At 46.5% G+C, this 26,612-nt stretch overlaps 1 protein-coding gene across 1 annotated transcript in view; it reads right to left on the reverse strand.

Annotated features, from left to right (window-relative positions):
* ZFAND3 (zinc finger AN1-type containing 3) overlaps nucleotides 1-26,612 on the reverse strand; it is a 147,636-nt gene that overhangs the window by 17,115 nt on the left and 103,909 nt on the right. Inside the window, exons 4-5 of the mRNA XM_083175428.1 lie at nucleotides 22,813-22,878; nucleotides 4,672-4,836 (exon numbers count right to left, since the gene is read on the reverse strand). Coding sequence (XP_083031554.1) covers nucleotides 4,672-4,836; nucleotides 22,813-22,878 — 231 coding nt within the window. The remainder of the gene's footprint in view (nucleotides 1-4,671; nucleotides 4,837-22,812; nucleotides 22,879-26,612) is intronic.

Here is a 26,612-nt window from a genome sequence, read left to right on the forward strand (position 1 = left end):
AAGCGGTTACAGAGTAAGATGTACATTGATAGTGTGGATGGTACAGTGACATTTGTGAATGTGGGGGGGCTGTGTGTGCATGTTGTTTAGGTGTGTGTGTGCAATAGTACAGTAGGGTGTTTCTGAGTCAGCGGCTCCCCACTGGCGGAGGTCACGACACAGGAAAACAGGAGGCTGGGTAGTGATAGGGGTGTGTGGGCATAAGGGGGACTAAAGAGGAGGGTGGGAGATAGTGTGCAGCTTCTGCCAGTGGGTGAGGGTCCAGCGTGGCAGTACAGGATGGTGGCCCTTAGTCAGTGTCTCCTCCTACTGGGTGGGAGTTCGGGTGCATGAGAGCAGGAGGCTGGGCTATGAGGCATGATAGGGGCATGTGGGCAAAACAGCGTCAGCGACTCCCCAGTGGTGGAAGTTACGGTTCAGGAGAGCAGGAAGCTGGGTAGTGATAGGGGTGTGTGAGTATATGGGGGACTAAAGAGGGGCTTAGGGGTTCCGTGAATTGCGGGAGGGGCGCGGGGTGCCGTGAATCAAGGGAGGGGGGCGCAGGTGTCGGCGAATCGCGGGAGAGGGTCCGCAAAGCGTGGGAGGGGGCGTGAATTGCGCGAGGGGGGGTTGCGAATCGCGGGAGGGGGGTGCGCGGGGGGTCCGTGAATTGCGGAAGGGGGGGCACGATGAATCACCTAGTTGGTTATATATTCTTGTAGAAGGATGGTAGGATGTTGCTGTCATTCAGAATGCATTTACATAAACAGTAATAGTAGCAGTAAAAGGTCTGACTTAAAACACCTACAGTAAAACAGAACAGGTGTTATATATTATACAAATAATTGGTTGATGATGTGTAGGTTGACGTGCACATAGTTCATAGTTGTCACTGGAAAAAAATTGCTACAAGAAAAAATCAACACAGAAAGTTCAACACATGTAAATGTTGACATAAGTGTGGCACTTCATTGGTGTCCATGTCGACACATGAGAATGAATATGAAAACATTCCAAAAAACTCATGTCAACCTTTTTCATTGTCGACCATAGCCGTGCCAGTGTTTTGCATGTGCCATTTAATCCTGGGGTTGCCGTGAACCACGCGCGGGGGTGGGGGGGGGAGGGAGGGGGTGAGGTCTGTCCGCTAATCACGGGAGGAGGGGTCGTGGGTGGGGGTTGCAGTGAATCGCGGGAGGGTGGGTCGCGGGGGCGGGTGGTGGCCGCAATGACAGGAGGGGGGGGTCAGGGGTGGGGAATCGCGGTAGGGGGGTCGTGGGGGGCACCGTGAACCGCGGGAGGGGGGGCCGGCGCGAATCGTGGGAGGGGGGTCGTGGGGTGCCGCGAATCGCAGGAGGGGGGGGGGGTGTCACGGGGTGGGGCCGTGAATCGCGGGAGTCACCGGGGGTGCCGCGAATTGCGGGGGGTGTGCTGCAAATCGCGGGAGGGGGGTCGCGGGTGGTGCCGCGAATCGCCACAAGAAAAAATCAACACAGAAAGTTCAACGCATGTAAATGTTGACATAAGTGTCCATGTCGACACATGAGAATATGTAAACATTCAAAAAAAGAAAAATAAATCTTCAAAAACTCATGTCAACCTTTTTCACTGTCGACCATAGCTGTGCCAGTGTTTTGCATGTGCCATTTAATCCTGGGGTTGCCGTGAATCACGCGCGGGGGTGGGGGGAGGGAGGAGGTGATGGGTGGATGCCGTGAATTGCGGGAGGGGGGGTCGCGGGGGGGGGGGGGGGTGTGGGTGCCGTGAATTGTGGGAGGGGGGGCGCATGGGGGGCGCGGGGGGTTGCAGTGAATCGCGGGAGGGTGGGTCACGGGGGCGGGGGGTTGCCGCAATGACAGGAGGGGGGGTCAGGGGTGGGGAATCGCGGTAGGGGGGGTCGTGGGTGGCACCGTGAACCGCGGGAGGGGGGCCCGGGGGGTTGGCATGAATTGTGGGAGGGGGGGTCGCGGGGTGCCGCGAATCGCAGGAGGGGGGGTGTGTCACGGGGTGGGGCCGCGAATCGCGGGAGTCACCGGGGGTGCCGCGAATTGCGGGGGGTGTGCTGCAAATAGCGGGAGGGGGGTCGCGGGGGGTGCCGCGAATCGCCACAAGAAAAAATCAACACAGAAAGGTCAACACATGTAAATGTTGACATAAGTGTGGCACTTCATTGGTGTCTATTTCGACACATGAGAATGAATATGAAAACATTGAAAAAGTGAAAAATAAATCTCGTCAACCTTTTTCATTGTCGACCATAGCCATGTCAGTGTTTTGCATGTGCCATTTAATCGTGGGGATGCCGTGAATGGGGGGGGGGGGGAGGGAGGGAGGGAGGTGCATACCTCCCAACATTACCCTCTCCAGGAGGGACACATTGCTCTGTTTCTGGACTTTCTTCTTAATTTATGGATTACCATCACCTGTGCTTAAACACCTTTCTTATCAATTACCCTGTTTAAAACAGGTGATGACAATCATAAATTAAGATGGAAGTCCACAACCCAGCGTTACAGCTCCAGACACACTTTGAGTGACAGATGTAGCCAAATATATAAGAGATTGACCCTGAAAACGGACCCAGAGGAGTTGGGATAAATCTCCTGCCCGTATACGGAGTACCTATGCTGTAATGGGCGAAGGGAACTTCATTCCGATCATCGGCCACATACAGGGAGGGGCAGATGCACTAAGCCGTGGAGAGTGATAAAGTAGAGAGCGATGTCACTCGTCAAGCACAGCCTGTAACATGGCAGCAAGAATGGATGGTACTTTATCTCTCTCTATGCTGTAATAACAGATTGGGTATATCATTTCTATATTGCATTCTAGAAAATGAGAGACAGAATCGGATTGGCTGCTAAAAGAACCATTGGTCTTTTTTAGACACTTTAGTAAATCTATCCTTACATGATGAAATGACGACTTACCGGCTATAAGCATTCACATCGGAAGTCACCGTTCTGGCATTGAGAACGTGAAGCACAGTATATCAGCACCACTCACTGTGTTATACACAGACCCGTCCTGTGCAGTCACCAAGTGGGGGTGGGAGATCCTTGTATCTCTCATAGCTGTGTCATCTGCTCAGTCTCATGTTAAGCTGCCCATACACTATGCGGTTTTGAGCCGATTTCATCCAATTTCGGCGCTTTGGGCAGATCAATCAGGTGAAATCGCAGAAACTGCATGTGTGTGACATGCGATCCGATGCGCGGTCCTGTGCGGACCGGATCAGGAGGTTGCACCTGCTGAACATAAGATGTACTGGAATCTGACCCATCATAGGCGCATCGCCCATGATGTATCGGATCCCACATATCCAGGGCCGGTGCAAGGCACCGGTGCGCCCCAGGCGAGTCGGGGTGGGGGCGCCCCGGTGCGGGCGGGGGGGGGTCCTGCGGCGCTGTGTATTTAAATCTGGCGGCGGAGGCAGCGGGGGTCCCTGCAGTCCATTAGAAATAACGAGCGCTATCCGCCGGGCTATGCGGAAGCGCTTCTGTTGTGAAAACACTGGCAGCACGGCGCACGCTGATCTCAGCCAATCAGCGTGCTGCCAGTGTTTTCACAACAGAAGCGCTTCCGCATAGCCCGGCGGATAGCGTTTGTTATTTCTAATGGACTGCAGGGACCCCCGCTGCCTCCGCCGCCAGATTTAAATACACAGCGCCGTAGGACAGGTACCCGGGCGGCAGGGGGGGGGGAGGGCGGGGCAAAATGCCGCCCTCCAGTGGCCGGCGCCCTAGGCAAATGCCTAGATTTGCCTAGTGGTGGCGCCGACCCTGCACATATCTATGTGTTTGGACCCTCCTCCTCCCACACCCAGCGCACGCCCCCGGAAGACCTGTCCACAGTTAATAAAAGAGAGCACTGGCGATAGCAGTCCTCCGTCGCCGACAGGCTAAGCGCCGGCAAACTGCCTGTCAGAGGAGCGAGAGAAGGTGGGTGGCCATGTGGCTGGGGTATTCTACTCTTTTTATGCATAATAATGAAATGTCCATGGAAACCAGCTCCAGGTCTGCAAACACAGGTGATGCAGGCTCGTAGGCACAGCCTAGGATCAGGGACTCCCGCTGACGGCTCAAGGCGCTAGGCCATGTGGCTGGATAAATCACATGTGTGTGTCAGATAAATCACATGTGATTTATCTGACGCAAATTGGTTGTAAAAAAATGTCAGATCAAGTGTCAAATTGTATGTAGGCCTCCTGGGATGCTGCCGGGGAAGTTCAAGGGACGTCAGAGGCAATTTACAGGTCAGTTAAATCTAACTAGTGTATGGGGGCCTTAACACTTGGATTAGCTGTGGTCACAACAGGCATAAGACCGATACAGTGTAATTGAAACAGTGTCGGACTGACACATCATTAATTCCCAAGAATGCCGAAAAGATTCAGAGAAGAGCCGCACAACTGATTTAAGCCCCGTACACATGGGGCGACGGGTGCCCCATGCTGAGTGAGGTGGTTAAGCACAGATCGCTCAGCACACACCTCTTCACATGGCGCAATGCACTCGCAATGTGTGCTGAGCGAACATAAGCAAAACCCTGCGATGTAAGTAGGATAGGCCGCGCGTGCACTATCCATCTCTGCCGGGTGATGGCAATGCGTGGGACCGTTGAATGGTCTACACAGGACATGAAGTCACCGCACAAGGTTAGAATGTAACAATGTAACGTTCCGGCACTCACCGCAGCGACATGACCCCAACTCCTGTTGTACCAACTCCAGTTTTATTTGGCAGCGGAAGCAGCGGCGGCGACTCTTCTGTTTGGAGCGGCTACTGTCGGACCCTTCCTCGCCGTCTAGTAGCCGAGGTCGTTTCATGGGAGAAGCGTCATCTTCTGACTGGGAATCTGGAACAAAATAAACAGTGATTGTTTCAGGAGGTGAAATAACTGCACATCATACCCCCCCCCAACTCACCAGCCTTTGTGTTATCCATAGGCTGTACCATGGCTTGTGATTGGAGCTTACAGAGAGACGTAGAAACAATATGAATGAGGTCACTTAAGGTGTCCATACTGTATGTGATGTATCGTATGCAACACCGTTTCCCTCCGCCGGGAGGTGGCTGGTGTCAGAGGTCAGACGTGCATCACGTATGACCTTCGACTCTGACCCGATACACAAGGGGCCGTGCATTGGGTCAGAGCAGTTGGCAAACACATCCAATTTGGGCCGTTTTCACACAATTTCTCATCCCAATCCGTCGGAATCGGGTGAAATGAGGGCCTTTACACGGGTACCTGCTACAATCTTGTCATATAAATTTACAGTGCACTCGTCACCTATGGTGGCAGCCATTTTGTGGACGGTCTAGATTTGCAAGAGAATGGAGCCTATCGCGTCACAAGGAGCCACATCAACAAAAACTATGCCCATCAGTACGCTACGATCCAGCGACATCGCTGGAATTACAGCCTATCCCTTGGACGGTAAAATTGCTGCAACAACCAATGACATCTCAAAGGAAACAGTCTCTCGCGTAATCAGGAACCAGTGACATCATCAACAATGCAGCATATTACTTAATCAAGAACCAGTGACGTCTCAAAGAATGAACCCAGGAACCAGTGACATCATTTCACCAGTGACGTCACCATTCTCTAGAACACATGCCGGAGAAGGGGCCGCTTTGGTAGTAACCAAAGACATAGCGGTCTCCAGGTTAATGGACAGGCTAAGTTCTTACATGTATTCCTGCATCCCACAGCGTAGCATAAGCTACACATATGTATACGAGCCAGATCCTATAACGCAGAGGTCATAAGAACCCCTGCATAATAACGCACAGACTCCAGCCTCATAAATACAATCATTGCCGTGCATTTCTTCTTCTTCCCTTTCTGTGAGAATAAACAATCCAATGTCCTCATCAGACGAGAGCTCTGAATCTTATTTACCGTTTCTCTATTATCCTCTGGTGCTTGTGTTTCATGATGTACGAGTCTCATGTCAGCAATCAGCCGGCAATATCCTGAGCGGAGAGAGTACAAAGCTCAGTGTGGCGCTGGCTGTGTTTATAAAGAAAGTGCCTGGAACCCGTCTGATACACGGCACTCCTGCCGATGCGTGTGAAGGACAAATGCACATACATGACTACATCTCCCAGGGCTTTCCAGCATTAACAGGCGTTCTCTCCGTCTCAGCCCCAGAACTAATATAGAACGTATACGGAGCTATTCATTTCGGATTTGTAAAACAAGCAGATGGGCCCTGTATTGTGCACCCAGCAGGGGACCGTCAGCAGACTGCCGCCGCGGGTCTAGTGATATCGCTGATACACCTAAATACAAGTAACGAGATCACATAAATGGAAGACAGAACGCTGACTGAATTGTACCACGTATCAACGAAGTGTAAGAGCGGAATACAGACCACAAATAATCCTGGTATTCCTGTAAATTATCTGCACATTACACCCAAACCCTGCTATAGCCGTACTCCCCATGTCCCCCATCTGGCAAAACTCCGGGAAGTAGATGTATTCTATGATCTACAGCATGGGTCTTCAACCTGTGGCCCTCCAGATGTTGTGAAACGACATGTCCCAGCATGCATTGCCACATTTTTTTCTATAAGAGCATGCAAAAACTGTCAGGGCATGCTTGAACATGTAGTTCCACAACATCTGGAGGGCCACAGGTTGAAGACCTGTGATCTAAAGAGAACAGGTGGAACACCCCTATGGGGGGTATTCAATCACGGTCATGTTTGGTTTTCACTTTTTTTTTATTTTATCACATCAGCAGGGGCAAAAATGGACACAACGTGGATTCACTGCAATTTTACCCATCCATGCGGTTTTTACCAGTGCTGAATTTTTCGCCCATGTGAAAAATCGGCACGTAGCTTAAATATTGCAAATCTAATTCACCCTAAAGACAAGCGAAGATTGACGATTTAATACCCACCTAGATTTATAGCACTGAGGTCTTGGGTGTGGGTCCCACCTAGGCCCTAGTTGTGTGGAGTTACTCCTGTTTCTTCCCTCAGACTCATTGGACTCAGACAAAATAACGAACCCTACTGTGTGTACATATGATAGGTAACAAAGATTGTAAGCTCTTCTGCGGCAGGGGCTGATGCAAGTGACCAAAATATTCAATACAAAATGCCGCGGAATGTTTGCATTACCGAAATAACCATTTAATAAAATATACGGGGAAATGATAGATGCTAGAAACTGGGCAACTTCTTCATTTTCTCTCCTCATTAGGTTTTATCATATATAACCCCCCCACCCCCCATCTCTTTTGGGGAGGACTTTAATTTGCTGGAATTGATGCAATGTGCTGTTCAGGAGCGACACACCGGAACACACAGGAGTGCGAGGGATGTCGGGACTACTGTAACCAGCCAATAAGTGTGCAGCCAGGCGTGACGCACTACTGAACACCATCCTTGGTCTTTTACAACCTCTCCTCGCGAATGCCTCCAAGACTTTTCCCCGTGTTGCCCCTCCTTTATGGAATGCCTTACCAACTAGTAATCAGACTCTCCCTGATTGGAGTCCAACAAATGCTTAAGGATCAATAACTCCATTCCGGAATACTTCTCCCATACCTTCATTGAACACCACTTCTAATGGAACATTATTATTTACCGAGAGCAAACATCACCCAGCCTGCCCTACCATAGGATGCACTTTATAACTCTCTTTCCATGGATCAGCAACAATGTAGAATTTTATATTACAATGTAATCGTACTCTATGATGGTTTTATTAGGGAAGCGTAACATTTCTGGCTGAACCATCACACACATATATAGGAAAGAACCAGGACGGGTAAGCTCCCGATACAACCCGGAATCTGAGAGCCGCTGTTGGTCCACCATGCAGAACGACTCCCCCGCTACATGTCCACATGTTCCATATGGCGGCACACGACAAATCCCGACATCTGTATTCAAACACATCATCATTACCGAGAGCAAACATCACCCAGTCTGCCCTACCATAGGATGCACTTTATAACTCTCTTTCCATGGATCAGCAACAATGTAGAATTTTATATTACAATGTAATCGTACTCTATGATGGTTTTATTAGGGAAGCGTAACATTTCTGGCTGAACCATCACACACATATATAGGAAAGAACCAGGACGGGTAAGCTCCCGATACAACCCGGAATCTGAGAGCCGCTGTTGGTCCACCATGCAGAACGACTCCCCAGCTACATGTCCACATGTTCCATATGGCGGCACACGACAAATCCCGACATCTGTATTCAAAGCATACTCATTAGCGAGCTGAGAAGTCTGAAGAGGAAGCGCTTGAGATGTTGCTATGGCAAGTCAAGAGCACACTGACCCCACAATGAATCTAATTATGTTTTCCCAGAAAAAGACAATGAGTGTTTATTTAGCATCGCTATTAGAAAACTTTTTGCATGGTAAACACTAGTTCCCGACCACAACAAGGCAACGTTATAACCGCTTGCTGTCTGTACTACAGGCTGCGGTGGAGTCTGAACCTGGAAACTCTTCTGCTGGGGGATTCTGCTTAACATTTAAATACTAGATAACGATAATTGCTATAAGAAAGGTGGCAGACACCGGTGCCGGTCATTCCTGTGGTCTAGAACACATTATACAGATCAGAACAGATGGACACGGAGTGGAAAAGGAGAAGCGCAGCGCGTACACACATAAAACACGTCATGTGTAACATGCAATAAGACCAGAGGATGTCACTGCCTGATTAATGCAAAACGATTGAGATCGGGAGCAGATCGTAAGACAATCATTTCACGATCTGTTGATGCCCACTATCTGCATACGATCTTACGATTTGCTCCCGATCCGATCCCGACCAGTACCCAGTTGAAGGGGTCGTTTTCAAATCCTAACTGCTGCAGGAAGGATCTGGAAACCAACCAGACGACTGGCGGGGCCTCGGATCGGATCAGAAATGGCCCAAAATATGCCCAATTTACATGCAATCGTTCAAGATTGTATCTAAATCGGGTGTTTTGAGGCCAAATCGTTCTGGTGTGTACCCTATATACTAATTTGTACGGTCTATAACGAGCTTTACAATTGTAACCAGAGTGGGATATTCAGTAGAATGTTCACATGCTGTGGATGGGATGCCGCTGATTCAGATGCCGGCGGTCAAAATAGTGGTGCCGAAAACCGGGCTGATGCTGTAATCCAGACATCGCTGGAGATGCCAACGCCAGAATCCCAACTGTAAGTAAGCTGCGGGTAGGTTAGAACCGGCTGCAGCCATAGGTTTAGGCACTGGAGTACAGGGATAGTGGGGGTGGGGTTTGAGGTGTGGGGAGAGATGGTCAAGCACCACAAGGGGGAGGGTTAGGTACCACAGGGTAAGGGTTAGGAATTAGGTAGGAAAGGTTAGAGTTAATGGGAGTGGGTAAGTGTACTTGCCCAGCCCTTTTCGAGATGACAGGCCTTGGACTGCCGGCATCCGATTGTACTTACGTATTCCCCGAAGCTTTCTAGTAGTGACTTATATGGTATGGCGGCTCCAGTGACAACCAGCGGTCAGCTCATGAGGACTTCTGCCATTACGCGTCATTAACCCTCACCTCTAATTCTTCCCCAAGTGCCCAATCCTGACCTCCCCTCCTGCAGTCTAGCCCTAACCTTCCACCACCATTCCATGCAGAATGACTGTGATTGACATATTGACATTGTAAACATGTCAACATTCTGCACATGCCGACACTTTAATGACAACATAACTCTGTTCACTAAATCGTAATTCGCTAGAAACATCACTGAGGCACGAGGCATTGTATAACTTTGGATTCTGGAAGCTTCATATTCTGAGAAGCGGTAACAATAATGGGTCATAGTATGACGGGCAAGGGCGCGGACCCCTATCACCAGAGGACAAAGAAATAACGACACAGTAACTAAGAGCACACAAATCTACCGGCTGCAGCAATCAGCGAGCTTCTGCCATAATTACACTGTGCCCCCCCCGACATTCAGCGCGTGACGTTGGGAAGTGTTATGCTCAGAAGTTTGATTGTGTGTCAGAGGTGTATAATGAATCACAATGGGGGACTTTTTATACCAGACTCATGTTTGTGAGTGGATTATTTATGTGCTAATAACTTGCTGGAATGACAATCAACTATATCCAAATAAGTTTCCCGCCCTTTGTATCGGCACAGAAATATTACTGTATGCCGTGTGCATATTACGCACGTGGAATAATGACTGATCGCTACCAAAGGGCAGTGAGGAAACTATACCCAGTGTATGGAGCTGATCGCAGTTATAAGGCCACAAAGTAGGCTGCTGCAGTGGGGTACCCAAACTTTACAGCCAAACCCAATGTTAGTCACAACCTTCACCTGAAAATTCTCTTTAATGTGCCCTTGTAGTACAAAAATCACTAAGGAACAGTTATAACACTAAAGTAATGACAAATCTCACTATGTATGACGAAACTCACTGCATATGGTAATTGGTGCTCCAATCAGCTCCCAACTGTCACTTTCCAAACAGGACAGTCAGGAGTGGACTGGCTGGTTCACTGTTTAACATGGGAAATGTGTTTCATCACTCGTTGATAAAGGAGCCACAAAGTACCAACCAACCAGCTCCTGACATTTTTTCAAACACAGCCTGTAAGCTGGCATTTGAGAGCTGATTGGCTTGAACTTTGTCTCCGCCCACTGTATTTCTCTCCAAGACTACACACGGGGAGATGTGCTGAGCGTTCTGCTAGATTGCTCAGCGAGATCGATCAGCACACAGCGCTGCATAGCGATGTGCCACTGAGCGATCTGTCAGGGACAGCGTTCTCCAGTCAGCACACTGGCCCTGACCGGCGATTATACATTTATCCAGCGTGCTGCAGATTAATCGCCAGGTTATAGCGACACACGGGTGCTGCACATCGCTGTGGCCCCTACACACGGATCGTAAGATCTACTGGTAAGGTCGCTTAGGCCATGCCCTCAAATCGCTCCGTGTGTAGGCCCCACAAGTAAATGGGAGTTCTTGGAGACTACATTCTCAGTGATCACAAAGGGCCCATAGTTTAACCAAGTTTGCCTATGTACCAGATACAGTCCTAGGTCATAAAGATTTGTCCCTTTTCATTTTATTCTAATGTCATTTTTTGAAGTACTGTTCTATAATAACTTATAAAGAAATAAAAATATACAGGGCAGATGCATCAAGAAAGTTGCAGTCTATAAATATCAGTTAGAAGAGGATTATTGCTATGGGATATATCTACCCCTTTATATTCTTGTTTCATCATATGTCACTAGTTAAAAGCTAGTCAAAATGACGGCTTCTGCAGTGTACTGTCACTTTGAGCTGTGACAGGTTTGACTTTCACTTTGAGCTGTGACAGTTTTTAGCACAATAACTCTCCACCCCACCCACAGGCTGTATCTGCTCCTACCTCCAATCTCGATCTTCACTGCTCCTTCTGCCACTGCAAAACTTGCTTTCACTTTCTGTTATGACATATTTAACCCTTTGAGGTCCGCACAAAAAAAAAAGTTTATTATAAACGGATTTCTCAACCTTTTGGTAGAGGCCTATATCTCAAAAACTGTGGGGTCTCATTTTAAAAAAACTATTGATTGTTGTTGGTGGTTGTTAATATTATCCTCAGTGAATAAAAAATGCGAAAAAATTTTTTTCCCTTCGTTATTTTTGTGGTGCAGACCTCAAAGGGTTAAGCACACAAAGGAGTAATTTGGTTCGTTGAGTAGCCTCTAGTAGTTACTGGCCATACTTCACCTCACAGAGGTGAGGAGTAGTTAGCCTATATATATTTATATAGATCAGTATTTCTTAGAATTATGCTATATGCTATAATAATGACAATGTCCTGCATATATCATGGGAAGGCTGGTGTTTCGGATACCACCCACTGCGCAAGTGTGGCACCACCCAGAGTGCAATAGTAAACACAGAATGTAGTAACCAATACTCAGAATGAATGCGTGTATAAAGCAATCATCCTACGGGCGGCTGCGTGTAACTAACGAGCTGCGATCCAGCACACAGAAAAGTATTATCCCGTAGTTTTAATCCCGCAACATTAACATCTGCCTATAAAATGCATTTCACTAGTCGCTTTTAGTACGGGAAATAATAAAAAATCTGGAGTCAGAGAGATGTGACTTTGCATTTGTAAGAGGCGAGAGCATCTGCTGGGCTTCATGTCCCACTCCGCTCCTGCGTCTCCATGTTCAGAGCAGACTCCGATATTTGATACCGGGGGCAGAAAATGGATTACTATGGCGCTTCCTTGCACAAAGAGCGGCCAACGCATTTCTCAAATAAAAGAATAAGGCCAATATAAGGAACTGACAGGCACCCGCTTTGGTTTGAGGAAGGACTCTAGGACACGCGGGCATGAGTTTAGACTAGAGGAATGAAGATTTCATACCCTTAAAAGAAAAGAAGGTACTTGTGTACTTTCACGGCTCCCATCGCATGCTAAATGTAGTGGCATGCGATGGGATGCGTTTTTGCATTTTTTTAAAGAATTTTTTGAAAAATCGCATGCGATTTTTAACAGAAATGCATCCAAATGCATTGAAATTAGTATCAAACATGTTCAATGGCCCCCAAATGTCATTTTTGAGGCTGTACCACCCCCACTATCAAGGCGAACCCGAAGCGTGGCGAGCATAGCGAGCCCGTGAGGGGCGGCGGTACGCGTCCTACGACCTTTTCATACCCCCACTATCCACGTTGGTGTGGAGTTGAGAATAGAAAGTGTGGCGAGCGCAGCGAGCCACCGAGCCCGAAGCGTGGCGAGCCCCGCGAGGGGCCGCGGACACCTGTGAAGCCCGCAAGGGGACGCGTATACCTGTGAAGGTATCCATGTCCGCTCGCCACGCTTCGGGCTCGGTGGCTCGCCACACTTTCTATTCTCAACTCCATAGTGGGGGTATGAAAAGGTCGTAGGATGAGTACCGCTGCGCTCGCCACGCTTCGGGTTCGCGTTGATAGTGGGGGTGGTACAGCCTCAAAAATCACAATTGGGGGCCAATGAACATGTTTGATACTAATTTCAATGCATTTGGATGCATTTCTGTTAAAAATCGCATGCGATCGAATCACATGCGATTTTTTCCTATACGATGGACATCGTGGGAGCCGTGATTGTACACAAGTACCGAAAAGAAAAAACTTTTATACGGTCAGGACAGTGAAATTGTGGAACGCTCTTCCTGGAGAAGTGATGTCGGCAGAGACAATAAATTATTTTAAATAAGGTTGGACAATCATCTATTGGGCAAAAACATCCAGGAGAACAAACAACAAAAAAATGAGATTTCAGTTTTATAAGGGATGAAGCAAATTGGACTTCATTCAAGGACCTTAGCTGATCCAATATGATGGTAGATGTGGACGTTTGTGGCAACCCTCTGATAGATAAAGAAATGGTGTGGATAGGTGATGTGGTAATGATTCGTCCACTTGTCACATTAAAGCTTTATGGCAAGGTCTTTAGAGTGAAACACATATACGTCTAGTCATTGAAAACACAATAACAAATGTCTTGTTTCCTGAAAAAGTCTCAAAAACGTTTCCAGCCAAAAGCCAAGCCAAAAACCAAAAATATTATAGTATCACAATCACATAAAAAATTGATTGTAAAATAAAACTGAAAACTATATTTAAACCCATTTATTGGGAGAGGAGTGTCCAGGGGCTAAACATAAATGAAAGCACCAAGTAGAGGCCTAAAAAAATGACCAAACTTGTGAACAAGAATAAAAGTACACGGCTACCAACTGCGCCTAACCTCCAGGGCCAGTGCCGGGATGGTAATATCTGTCCCTAGACATGGGAAATCACGTTATTGCTTGTGAACGGAGAACGGGGCAGATGCAAGCGTAGGACGCCTCAGGCACCGCATATGACCGAAATGACGCTTCATTAATGTAATCCGCATCTGACCCACGCTGTCTGCCCTAGCTGCGGTCTGATAATAGTTAAATGAGATTTCTCCGAGTAGGGAGAGAGATGAAGAGGAAGGATAAACCTTCAGCTGTCTCGTCTTGTAAGGGTATGTGTTTTAATAGCTCTTGAGGAGATAGCACACTCAAGGTCTGTGCGGAGAATTCCCACTGGTCTGTAGATTGTAATTGCCAGCAGCAGCAGCAGCAGCGGTGGCTGGGGGGGATTTGGTGCAGAGTGTTGGCAGACAGAACTCATCTCTTACAGTCCACAGTAAAGTCACTTGACCTTTTATTTTGTAAAACAAGACATTATTAGCGGCTGAGATAAACAGGCTGAGCATGTACAGACTAAACCCTTTATTATAGAGGGGATGCAGGATGCAGAACTGCTGCTGGAGACACAGAACTCCTCAGTGCTGGACTGGAGAGACAGAGACATGGCATCTCAGGTCACACTTCAGATCTGTCTCTATATTCAAGTGCAATATTTCTCTAATTAGGCTCCAGACAGCAGACAGACAGAATTGCCACGAAGAGAATTGTCTGCAAACTGGGCAATGTTACTGGGTGATAGGTAGATCTTGGAAATGTAGCTGTGAATGGCACCTGCGTCTCCGGAATGACCCTGGCACCTGGGCCAAAGGCTGACTAATGCCACTACTCCACAGACAACCACCTGTGCCACAGGCTGGCCACTTTCCACTGCCCCATAGACTGATTCCTGCACCTCAAACTGGCCACCCTCCCTGTCACCACAGACTGGCCACCCTCACCAGTACCACAGACTGGCCACCCTCACCAGTACCACAGACTGGCCACCCTCCCTGTCACCACAGACTGGCCACCCTCCCTGTCACCACAGACTGGCCACCCTCCCTGTCACCACAGACTGGCCACCTTCACCAGTACCACAGACTGGCCACCCTCACCAGTACCACAGACTGGCCACCCTCCCTGTCACCACAGACTGGCCACCGTCACCAGTACCACAGACTGGCCACCGTCACCAGTACCACAGACTGGCCACCCTCACCAGTACCACAGACTGGCCACCCTCACCAGTACCACAGACTGGCCACCCTCCCTGTCACCACAGACTGGCCACCCTCACCAGTACCACAGACTGGCCACCCTCACCAGTACCACAGACTGGCCACCCTCACCAGTACCACAGACTGGCCACCCTCCCTGTCACCACAGACTGGCCACCCTCACCAGTACCACAGACTGGCCACCCTCACCAGTACCACAGACTGGCCACCCTCACCAGTACCACAGACTGGCCACCCTCACCAGTACCACAGACTGGCCACCCTCACCAGTACCACAGACTGCCCACGACTCCGATATCACAGACAGGCCACCCTCCCCAGCATCACAGACTGCCCAAGACTTCTGGATCACATTGGCCACTCTCAATAGCACCACAGACTGGCCACCCTCACCAGTACCACAGACTGGCCACAACTTCAGCCTCAAAGACAGGCCACCTTCACCAGCACCACAGACCGGACCCCCTCACAAGTACCAGTCTCGCCACCACTTCCTAGCGCCAAATACTTATACCTGCGTCACGGACTGCCCACGACTCCTGCATCACATTGGCCACCCTCACTACCACCACAGGCTGACCACCCTCTCTTTCACCACAGACTGGCCACGACTCCTGCATCACAGACTGGCCACCGTCACTAGCACCACAGACCAGCCCCCTCACCTGCACATCACAGACTTGACCCCAGCACCAGCCCGACACGCCGACCTTGATACCCAGAACGGCCGCTGTAAGACAATCTTCACCCATTTAAAGAGGCACGTAAAGGCCAGAATACCACAGTAAAGGTGCGTACACCCTGGGCGACTTTTTGAACGATATGCAAAATAATGACCAGTTGTAACAACAATTTCATGTATGTGTGTTCCAGTGTGTCCATGTATGTGTGTTCCAGTGTGTCCATGTATGTGTGTTCCAGTGTGTCATGTATGTGTGTTCCAGTGTGTCCATGTATGTGTGTTCCAGTGTGTCATGTATGTGTGTTCCAGTGTGTCCATGTATGTGTGTTCCAGTGTGTCATGTATGTGTGTTCCAGTGTGTCGTGGGGAGTAGCAGTGTCCTCTATCGTCTGTAAATGTCGGACGATGGAGGGTATCACTAACGACAGCATGGCCCCCACTCCCTCATAGCGCCCAGCATTGGCAACGGGTCCCTTGCACTAGATATCGGTGGGTGCACACAAAGTCCAGCGTGTACCCAGCTTTAGAGGGTAAAAGTTTAATCATTATATCCATTCATGACTCTGGTCTGTTGCCCTCCAAACAGATTAATCTGACATTTCCCCATGGTGCTCGGAGTTTAGCCTCTGTAGCTAGTCTGAATGAAGCGCTTTCAAGTGTTTAGCCGCGGAGACCTCAGGTGCCTCCGTCTCATCCCTCCCAGCTGGTTACTGCACTTGCAGATCTGTGCGCTTCACAAGTGGGAAGATCATTTGCAAGTAATTAGTGATTTTCTCCCTGGGGATTCAACAAGTTTCACGGAGGTCAGAGCAACGGGATTCCAGTTTATCTGAGCTCTACGCAAAGTTTCCAAACAGGCAGATTATTTACTGCGAAGACAGCGAAACAAATCCATACAGTATGCTGGATAGGAGACATAGTAGGCGATGGAAGTGAACTAACTAGAATATGTGAACGTATAACCTGGGCAATTACCTTACATGGGGGTAGAGATATTAACTGGCAATATGGGGAGAGAAGTGGTATCACGTTCTGTGTGCGGATATAGATTCTACCCATGTAAGACTGCGGCGGTGTCCGCTGCACGCACGCACGCACACACACACACACAACAGCTTCAAGATAGTGCCAATAAGCCAGGCAATATATGATCGGACAGCGGCACTGGGGTAGAGGTCTTATACCCCATAGGAACCCTCTCCCACATACACAGGTATATAAGCAGTGTTACAGTACAGTATATATAGCATGGGATAACAATGCACGGTTATACACACTGCACACTGGCAGATGACAGGAACCCTCTCCCACATACAGAGGTATATAAGCTGTGTTACAGTACAGTATATATAGAATGGGATAACAATGCACGGTTATACACACTGTACACTGACAGATGACAGGACCCTCTCCCACATACACAGGTATATAAGCAGTGTTACAGTACAGTATATATAGAATGGGATAACAATGCACGGTTATACACACTGTACACTGACAGATGACAGGACCCTCTCCCACATACACAGGTATATAAGCAGTGTTACAGTACAGTATATATAGAATGGGATAACAATGCACGGTTATACACACTGCACACTGACAGATGACAGGAACCCTCTCCCACATAAAGAGGTATATAAGCTGTGTTACAGTACAGTATATATAGCATGGGATAACAATGCACGGTTATACACACTGTACACTGACAGATGACAGGAACCCTCTCCCACATACAGAGGTATATAAGCTGTGTTACAGTACAGTATATATAGAATGGGATAACAATGCACGGTTATACATACTGTACACTGGCAGATGACAGGAACCCTCTCCCACATACACAGGTATATAAGCAGTGTTACAGTACAGTATATATAGAATGGGATAACAATGCACGGTTATACACACTGCACACTGACAGATGACAGGAACCCTCTCCCACATACACAGGTATATAAGCAGTGTTACAGTACAGGATATATAGCATGGGATAACAATGCACGGTTATACACACTGTACACTGACAGATGACAGGAACCCTCTCCCACATACACAGGTATATAAGCAGTGTTACAGTACAGTATATATAGCATGGGATAACAATGTACGGTTATACACACTGTACACTGACAGATGACAGGAACCCTCTCACACATACAGTCATATAAGCAGTGTTATAGTACAGTATATATAGAATGGCAGTGTTATAGTACAGTATATATATATAGAATGGGATAACAATGCACGGTTATACACACTGTACGCTGACCGATAACAGGAACCCTCTCCCTCATACACAGGTATATAAGCAGTGTTACAGTACAGTATATATAGAATGGGATAACAATGCATGGTTATACACACTGTACACTGACAGATGACAGGAACCCTCTCCCACATACACAGGTATATAAGCAGTGTTACAGTACAGTATACATACATATATATATATATATATATATATATATCAAATGGGATAACAATGCACGGTTATACACACTGTACACTGACAGATAACAGGAACCCTCTACCTCACAGGTCTTTAACCTGTGGCCCTCCAGATGTTGTGGAACTACATTTCCCAGCATTCCCTGACAGTTTTGGCATGCTATTATAGGAAAAAATGTGGCAATGCATGTTGGAACATGTAGTTTCACAACATCTGGAGGGCCATAGGTTGAAGACCCATGCTCTACCACATACACAGGTATATAAGCAGTGTTACAGTACAGTATATATAGCACGGGATGGGATAAACACACTGTACACTGACAGATGACAGGAACCCACTCCCACATACACAGGTATATAAGCAGTGTTACAGTACAGTACAGTATATATAGAATGGGATAACAATGCTCGGTTATACACACTGTACACTGACAGATAACAGGAACCCACTCCCACATACACAGGTATATAAGCAGTGTTACAGTACAGTATATATAGCATGGGATAACAATGCTCGGTTATACACACTGTACACTGACAGATGACAGGAACCCACTCCCACATACACAGGTATATAAGCAGTGTTACAGTACAGTATTTATAGAATGGGATAACAATGCACGGTTATACACACTGCACACTGACAGATGACAGGAACCCTCTCCCACATACACAGGTATATAAGCAGTGTTACAGTACAGTATATATAGAATGGGATAACAATGCACGGTTATACACACTGTACACTGGCAGATGACAGGAACCCTCTCCCACATACACAGGTATATAAGCTGTGTTACAGTACAGTATATATAGAATGGGATAACAATGCATGGTTATACACACTGTACACTGGCAGATAACAGGAACCCTCTCCCACATACAGTTATATAAGCAGTACAGTACATATATGTACATTATACACACTGTATACTGACAGATGACAGGAATCCTCTCACATACACAATCATATAAGCAGTGTTATAGTACAGTATATATAGAATGGCAGTGTTATAGTACAGTATATATAGCATGGGATAACAATTCATGGTTATACACACTGTACACTGACAGATAACAGGAACCCTCTCCCACATACACAGGTATATAAGCAGTGTTACAGTACAGTATATATAGAATGGGATAACAATGCACGGTTATACACACTGTACACTGACAGATAACAGGAACCCTCTCCCACATACACAGGTATATAAGCAGTGTTACAGTACAGTATATATAGAATGGCATAACAATGCACGGTTATACACACTGTACACTGGCAGATGACAGGAACCCTCTCCCACATACACAGGTATATAAGCTGTGTTACAGTACAGTATATATAGAATGGGATAACAATGCATGGTTATACACACTGTACACTGGCAGATAACAGGAACCCTCTCCCACATACAGTTATATAAGCAGTACAGTACATATATGTACATTATACACACTGTATACTGACAGATGACAGGAATCCTCTCACATACACAATCATATAAGCAGTGTTATAGTACAGTATATATAGAATGGCAGTGTTATAGTACAGTATATATAGCATGGGATAACAATTCATGGTTATACACACTGTACACTGACAGATAACAGGAACCCTCTCCCACATACACAGGTATATAAGCAGTGTTACAGTACAGTATATATAGAATGGGATAACAATGCACGGTTATACACACTGTACACTGACAGATAACAGGAACCCTCTCCCACATACACAGGTATATAAGCAGTGTTACAGTACAGTATATATAGAATGGCATAACAATGCACGGTTATACACACTGTACACTGACAGATGACAGGAACCCTCTCCCACATACACAGGTATAAGAGCAGTGTTACAGTACAGTATATATAGCATGGGATAACAATGCACGGTTATACATACTGTACACTGACCGATAACAGGAACCCTCTCCCACATACACAGGTATATAAGCAGTGTTACAGTACAGTATATATATATAGAATGGGATAACAATGCATGGTTATACACACTGTACGCTGACCGATAACAGGAACCCACTCCTACATACACAGGTATATAAGCAGTGTTACAGTACAATATATATATATATATATATATATATATATACATACATATACACACAGGTTGAGTATCCCGTATCCGAGTATCCGTTATCCGAATTATTCCGAAAACCATACATTCCAGAAAGTGAAAAAAAAAATTTTTTTTTGCTAAAAACTCACTGGTGACATGATATGTAACTGGCACTATATATGTGCAAGAAAATGATTGCTTGGCCTTCAAATTCAGTATCTGAGATAGTACACAAATTTTGTTTCATGTTTTGAAACCTTGTTTTTTGAACAAATAAAATATTTGTGTGTATTTTATGTGGTAATAAAATATATTTGTGTGTATTTTATGTGTTTATACAGCATACATGCAAGATACTTCAAAATACATAATTGAAATATTAAAATATTCCGAAATACGGAATAATCCGTTATCCAAAATTCTCCTGGTCCCGAGCATTTTGGATACGGGATACTCAACATTATATATATATATATATATATATATATATATATATATATATATATATATATATATATATATATATATAGTCGACAGAGGATCGGCACTCCCTATAACCAAATAACTGCGGCTGGTGCCTTCACAGAGAGAAATTTGTAGAAGCACAGTGGTGTGGCACTCTTAGCCAGTGGTCAATAAATCACAAAGAAGGCCAGTTGATAACAACGTTTCAATTTATGTAACCTGATGAAAATTACATAAATTGAAACGTTGTTATCAACTGGCCTTCTTCGTGATTTATTGACCACTGGCTAAGAGTGCCACACCACTGTGCTTCTATATATATATATATATATATATATACATATACATAATGGGATAACAATGCACGGTTATACACACTGTAAGAGCTCACATTCTGCTTTCGTGCAGGGTAAAGCATGTCTGCTGAAACGAATGGCAGACAGTGAGAAGCATAATACAACTTAGCAGTGCAATAGGCGGTGAGATGAGGCTGTAAAACCTCATTACCATATATCACCCTATCAGAGAGCATTGTCACCTCCGCTGTGCGCGGCCTGGCTACATCAGCACAAGTCCCGGCACTCCATCCTGTGTATAATTGCTGATGAGCGGTAATAAGGTCTGCATGCTTCAGCTCCTGTCCGCTACACTCCAGTGGACACCTATTAGGCAATAACTTCTATTTACAGTCACCTCTCTTCCGATACTGCAGCCTGGAGGTGAGGAGGGTATTAAGGGTTTAAGCAGCCATCTTTTCAGAGGGCCGGGAGTTTACAGGGGACACTATGAGGAAGGTCACGGCTGTGGACGTGGACTCAGGGAATAGATACAGTGTGGTAGATGTATGAAGCAGTGATAAGGGAGGAGTGGCCCATGTTAACCAATCAGCTGCTCTGTATAAATTTATATTATGCAAATTATAGATGTTACATCAGCGCTGATTGGTTGCCATGGGCCACTTCTCCTCTGGCTCACTCCTCTTCCCTTATCACAGCATCATACATCTACCCCAGGGTCACAATGTTATAAACTCAGACTGTTTAATATATAACCCCTTTGCTTTAAAACCCACAGACCCCCATCACTGTCACCTAAAGGATAAATACTGTATGTAACTTACAGTGAGGGTGATTCAGAAGTAGACGCAAGCAACCACTGAGCATGCGTCCTGATGTTAACCACCAGGGGGAAGCAGATCGGAATTGTATGGTGATCCATGCATTTACGATGGGCACTTCTTGGCGGTAACAGGGGTAGGGGGTGTCTAAACGTCCAACACCAGCGCCTATGGTCACTTCGGCATTCTGCACCTGCGACTGGTCTCAAATGGGACGCCCATCCGCAGCAGCATAAAGACTGCAGCCACGGAACCACCCCTCTGTATAGTCAAACCTGTTTAATACTCCTTCTATATATGGAGGGTACCAAAAACGTCAGCACCCCTGATTGTCTACCCAGATGCTACAAGAAGCGTAACCGTGTCTAGTCTGAAGAGCGTACGCTCTGTAACCCGCAGAGCGCTCAGCAGATGATAGCTAAGCTGTAAAGTATGGACAGGCGGGAAACGGTCACTAGGTCGACATTATTAAGCTTGACATGCATTGTGTAGACCGCGTAAGGTCGACAGGTCCACACAAGCATTAGGTAGACAATTGGAAATCCGACTGGCAAAAGGTCAAAACGAGTGTTTCATGGTTATGTCGAAATTTGGGACAAAAAAATTGAAACTTCATGTTGACTTTTTGTGTGTAGACCTCCCGATTGTCGACCTAATGCTGGTGTCGACTTTAGCCATGTCAATCTATTTCAAGTGTCAACCTAAGGACTGTCTACCTTCAGTGGTCAACCCAATGCATGTTGACTTAAATTGGGTCGACTCAATGACCCATGCTAGGGTAACTATTAGGGGCTCCGGCGATCTCGGTCACGCTCACTGCAGTTTAACTCAGGAGAAAGGGAATGTTGCCGGGTTCCATCGATGAACAACATCACAGCGCCATCGGAAGAGCGAGAGAACGGCATCATCACGTAAATGAATATCTCACTATTACCACAATATGAATAGGAATGATCCGGATGCACACACTTAAAGATTTGTCAAAACAAGTTACATATAGGATTTCACTATTACACTATTCAGACGTCTCACAATCATCTTCCGCTCCTTACCTGAGTCACAGGATCTTTTGGTTGGCGTGGTTATAGAGACGTGAGCTGTATCTGTGCAGGGCCCACCTGGAAACCAGAGAGAGGACAATGAATGAGGATAGAAGATATACACAAATCAGTCATCTACTGGAGTTAGCGTATGCGGACGCTACTGTACAATACACACACACACCATACCGCATGTAGTACAGGTCACCTGGGATATTAGGACAACATTACGTATCAGTGTGAAGTGTCCCTATCAGGTACTGCGATCATTTATGATCACATTGTATTCTGGCTGGGACAAATAGTCGCCAAGAGAAGGGGCACGCAACATAGTAGGCTGCTGCAGATTTGATAGCAGGCTCTTACCCTCTAGCCCATGACTACATTACACAGGGGTAAAAGGTGGATTTAAAGAATTATTTAATAACAGAACAAGCGGAAGGAAGGAGTAATCCAATACTTAAGCTTTGAAACAGAAAAAAAAAAAGTTCTTGATTGTTCTATTACTTTGAGTAACATGTACAGTACTGCAGCTTAACCTACAGTCTTGTGGGCAGAGATGGTGCGATCTCACACAATGCAGGAACTACAGAATGTATGTATATATAAATGTAAGAGTGAGGACAATGCTTGGTGCCTACTCTGAACATAGTGGAACATTATTAGGTCTCCCAAGCTCCTGAAATGAGAGAAATACCAGATTTGTAATGCAAATTGCCTAATGAAGCAGCGGGAGACAGCGCAGTTTATTTCTGGCGCGGAGATTGACGTTGTTCATTATTAATGCTCCTGCTGTGAGTTGTGCTGGGCTCACCTGAATTATTTGTGCCTACCAGCCTCTGGGACAGATGCCTTTACGGTCTACCTAACGGGGCCGAAATGGACTTGGGAAAAGCCTAATTATCCAGGGTTAGAGATGTCTTTCCCACCCAGAAAATCAGGTATTTAGAACATAATCTATAAGGTGAAGCATTGCCCCAGACCAAAGAGACTTAGCAGTGACACCCAGGAGAGATCGGTTGGGCTATATAAATAAAGTGTGTACTGGAATACAACCAGACCTCTGCTTCCCGGGATTACACTGACACCATTGTGAAGAGCAAGCGCTGTGGTTACTCGAGCACACCTGATATTTGTGCTGTCCACACTCATATCATACGGTAAATGCTTTTGACGCCACTGATATTGTCATCAGGGATATTGTACTGAACACCAATCTCTTATTGGACCATAAAGACCTAATCTAGTCATATGGATGTAATAATAGACCGTGAAAGCCTCCTCTCAACGTAATGGAGGTCTCGTACTTAACGGACTGCAAAACCCCTTCACTCCTGAGTGGGCAGTTCTAGGTATTCTACCCCAAGCTCAACGTATATATTGAAAGGTTACTGCAAATGTGTTGATTTTAAGTTCAGCAGCTAAGAAAACCATTCTACAAGTTGGAAATGACTGTGGAGATCTCCACTCCAAGGCAAGACTCTCAGAGAACAGCCCTTGAAAAGGAATATGTAGATCTCCTCTGCTAGGGAATAACCATAGAGAACATTCCTTGGAAATCACTGTGTAGCCCTCTCCTCTGCTAGGAAACACCCATGGAGAACATTCCTTGGAAATCACTGTGTAGCCCTCCTCTGCTAGGGAATAACCATGGAGAACATTCCTTGGAAATCACTATGTAGCTCCCCTCTGCTAGGAAACACCCATGGAGAACAATCCTTGGAAATCACTGTGTAGCCCTCCTCTGCTAGGGAATAACCATGGAGAACATTCCTTGGAAATCACTGTGTAGCCCTCCTCTGCTAGGAAACACCCATGGAGAACAGTCCTTGGAAATCACTGTGTAGCCCTCCTCTGCTAGGGAATAACCATGGAGAACAGTCCTTGGAAATCACTATGTAGCCCTCCTCTGCTAGGAAACACCCATGGGGAACAGTCCTTGGGGTTCACTCCAAGAGAAGAACCATAAAGAACATTCCTTGGAAATGACTGTGCAGAGGTAGACCCCATAAATAACTCTATTGCCTGTATATAACAGAGCTTCCAGGAAAGAACCGCAAGAATTATTTTTTTTTTTGCACAGCCTCACGGTAAACAGCACTTTCCATACAATATTTGGCAATTCTCCATCAGTCCCTGCCCTAGTGGAGCTTATAATCTATATTCCCTACTACATGTACCTTCATACAAACACGTTAGGTTTAATTTTATACTGAGAGCCACTTCCCCGGTCAGTACATTTTTGGATTGTGGGAGTAAACTGGAGCATCCGGAGGAAACCCACGCAAGCATGGGGAGAACATGCAAACTATGTTTACGTTCCCACAATGGCCCTTACTGTGCAAGGTTAACTCTTGTAAGGCTGGAAAACTAACCATTACAATTACCATTTTTTCTTTCATATGGTTAATCATGTACGCATTCACATTGCATAGCATTTAGTAGACCCACGCTAGATGGAGAAATGCTGAAGGCTACACATAGTGCCCATCCAGTGCAGAAGTCCTTACCACAATTCTGCGGAGTGTTCACCTTGTGTGTGCGTGATAGGGATTCAGTTATAGCAGCTTTTGTTCTGCTGAGGAATCTGGCTATAAGAAGCATTTGTGGGTTTTCATCCGTCAGACCCCCAACCTTAGGGATGTGAGGCAACATTGCTAACCATTACACCAAGCGTGCTGCCATAAACGGAGAAAGAGAGTCCGTCATTCGGAAAGGACGGTCTCTCTTTCTAGACTTCAGTTTTGCCCATTGTGGAGTAAGGAAATACATCATCCCCCCCCCAAAAAAGGTACTTGTTTCCTAGCACGGCGCTCATCGCATACCATGGCATACCGTATGCGATGTTATATTCGGGTAAAAGACCCGGAATGTACAATTAAATATTGCATAGCATCGCATACCAGCAAATGGGTGCTTACAATGTTAAATGCACCCCCATTGTCAACGCCACCCCCACTATCAACGCCAACCCGAAGCGTGGCGAGTGCAGCGGTACACGTCCTCCGACCTTTTCATACCCCCACTATCCACGTCGGCGTGGGGCTGATTTTAGATAGTGTGGTGAGCCACCGAGCCCGAAGCGCGGTGAGCGCTGCGAGCCCCGCGAGGGGACGCGGAATACATGTTAAGTAATCCGCGTGCGCTCGCCACGCTTTGGGCTCGGTAGCTCGCCACACTATCTAAAATCAACTCCACGCCGACGTGGATAGTGGGGGTATGAACAGGTCGGATGGCGCGGGCTCGCTGCGCTCGCCACACTTCGGGTTGGCGTTGATAGTGGGGGTGGCGTTGACAATGGGGGTGCATTTAACATTGTAATCACCCATCAGGGTGCTTGTACAATTAAAAATCGCATCGTATACCGCAATATTGCATGCGATGAGATGCGATGCACTTCGATAGAAATTGGGGGCGCCGTGCTAGGAAACAAGTACCAAAAAAAACCCAGTTACTGGTGAAATGACCACTGTGATCAACCTTCTGAATTAAGTTCCGATTTCCTATAACTAAACAAATATCTCCTTCCTCCTGGACATTAGACTGCTCCTCATATTACCAATGCCTCCGTAGTGACAAAGCTGCGCCACAAATAAAACCTTTGACACTTTAATGTGCTATAAACTTTAATGATATTGTCAGACAAATTTGTTTATTACTTTCAAAAGAGATCACAGACGAGCGGCTCAGATATACAATACAGCCAGAGGACTGCAGGACGGTATTTAAGTGGAAGGAGTTGTTTTAAATGCCTATAAAATTGGTCTACGGACAAACAGCGTTCTCGTGGGACCTGTGCAGTTTTGCAAGGG

This window comes from Crinia signifera, chromosome 3 (assembly GCF_055691185.1).
Source record: "Crinia signifera chromosome 3, ASM5569118v1, whole genome shotgun sequence".
Lineage (NCBI taxonomy): Eukaryota > Metazoa > Chordata > Amphibia > Anura > Myobatrachidae > Crinia > Crinia signifera.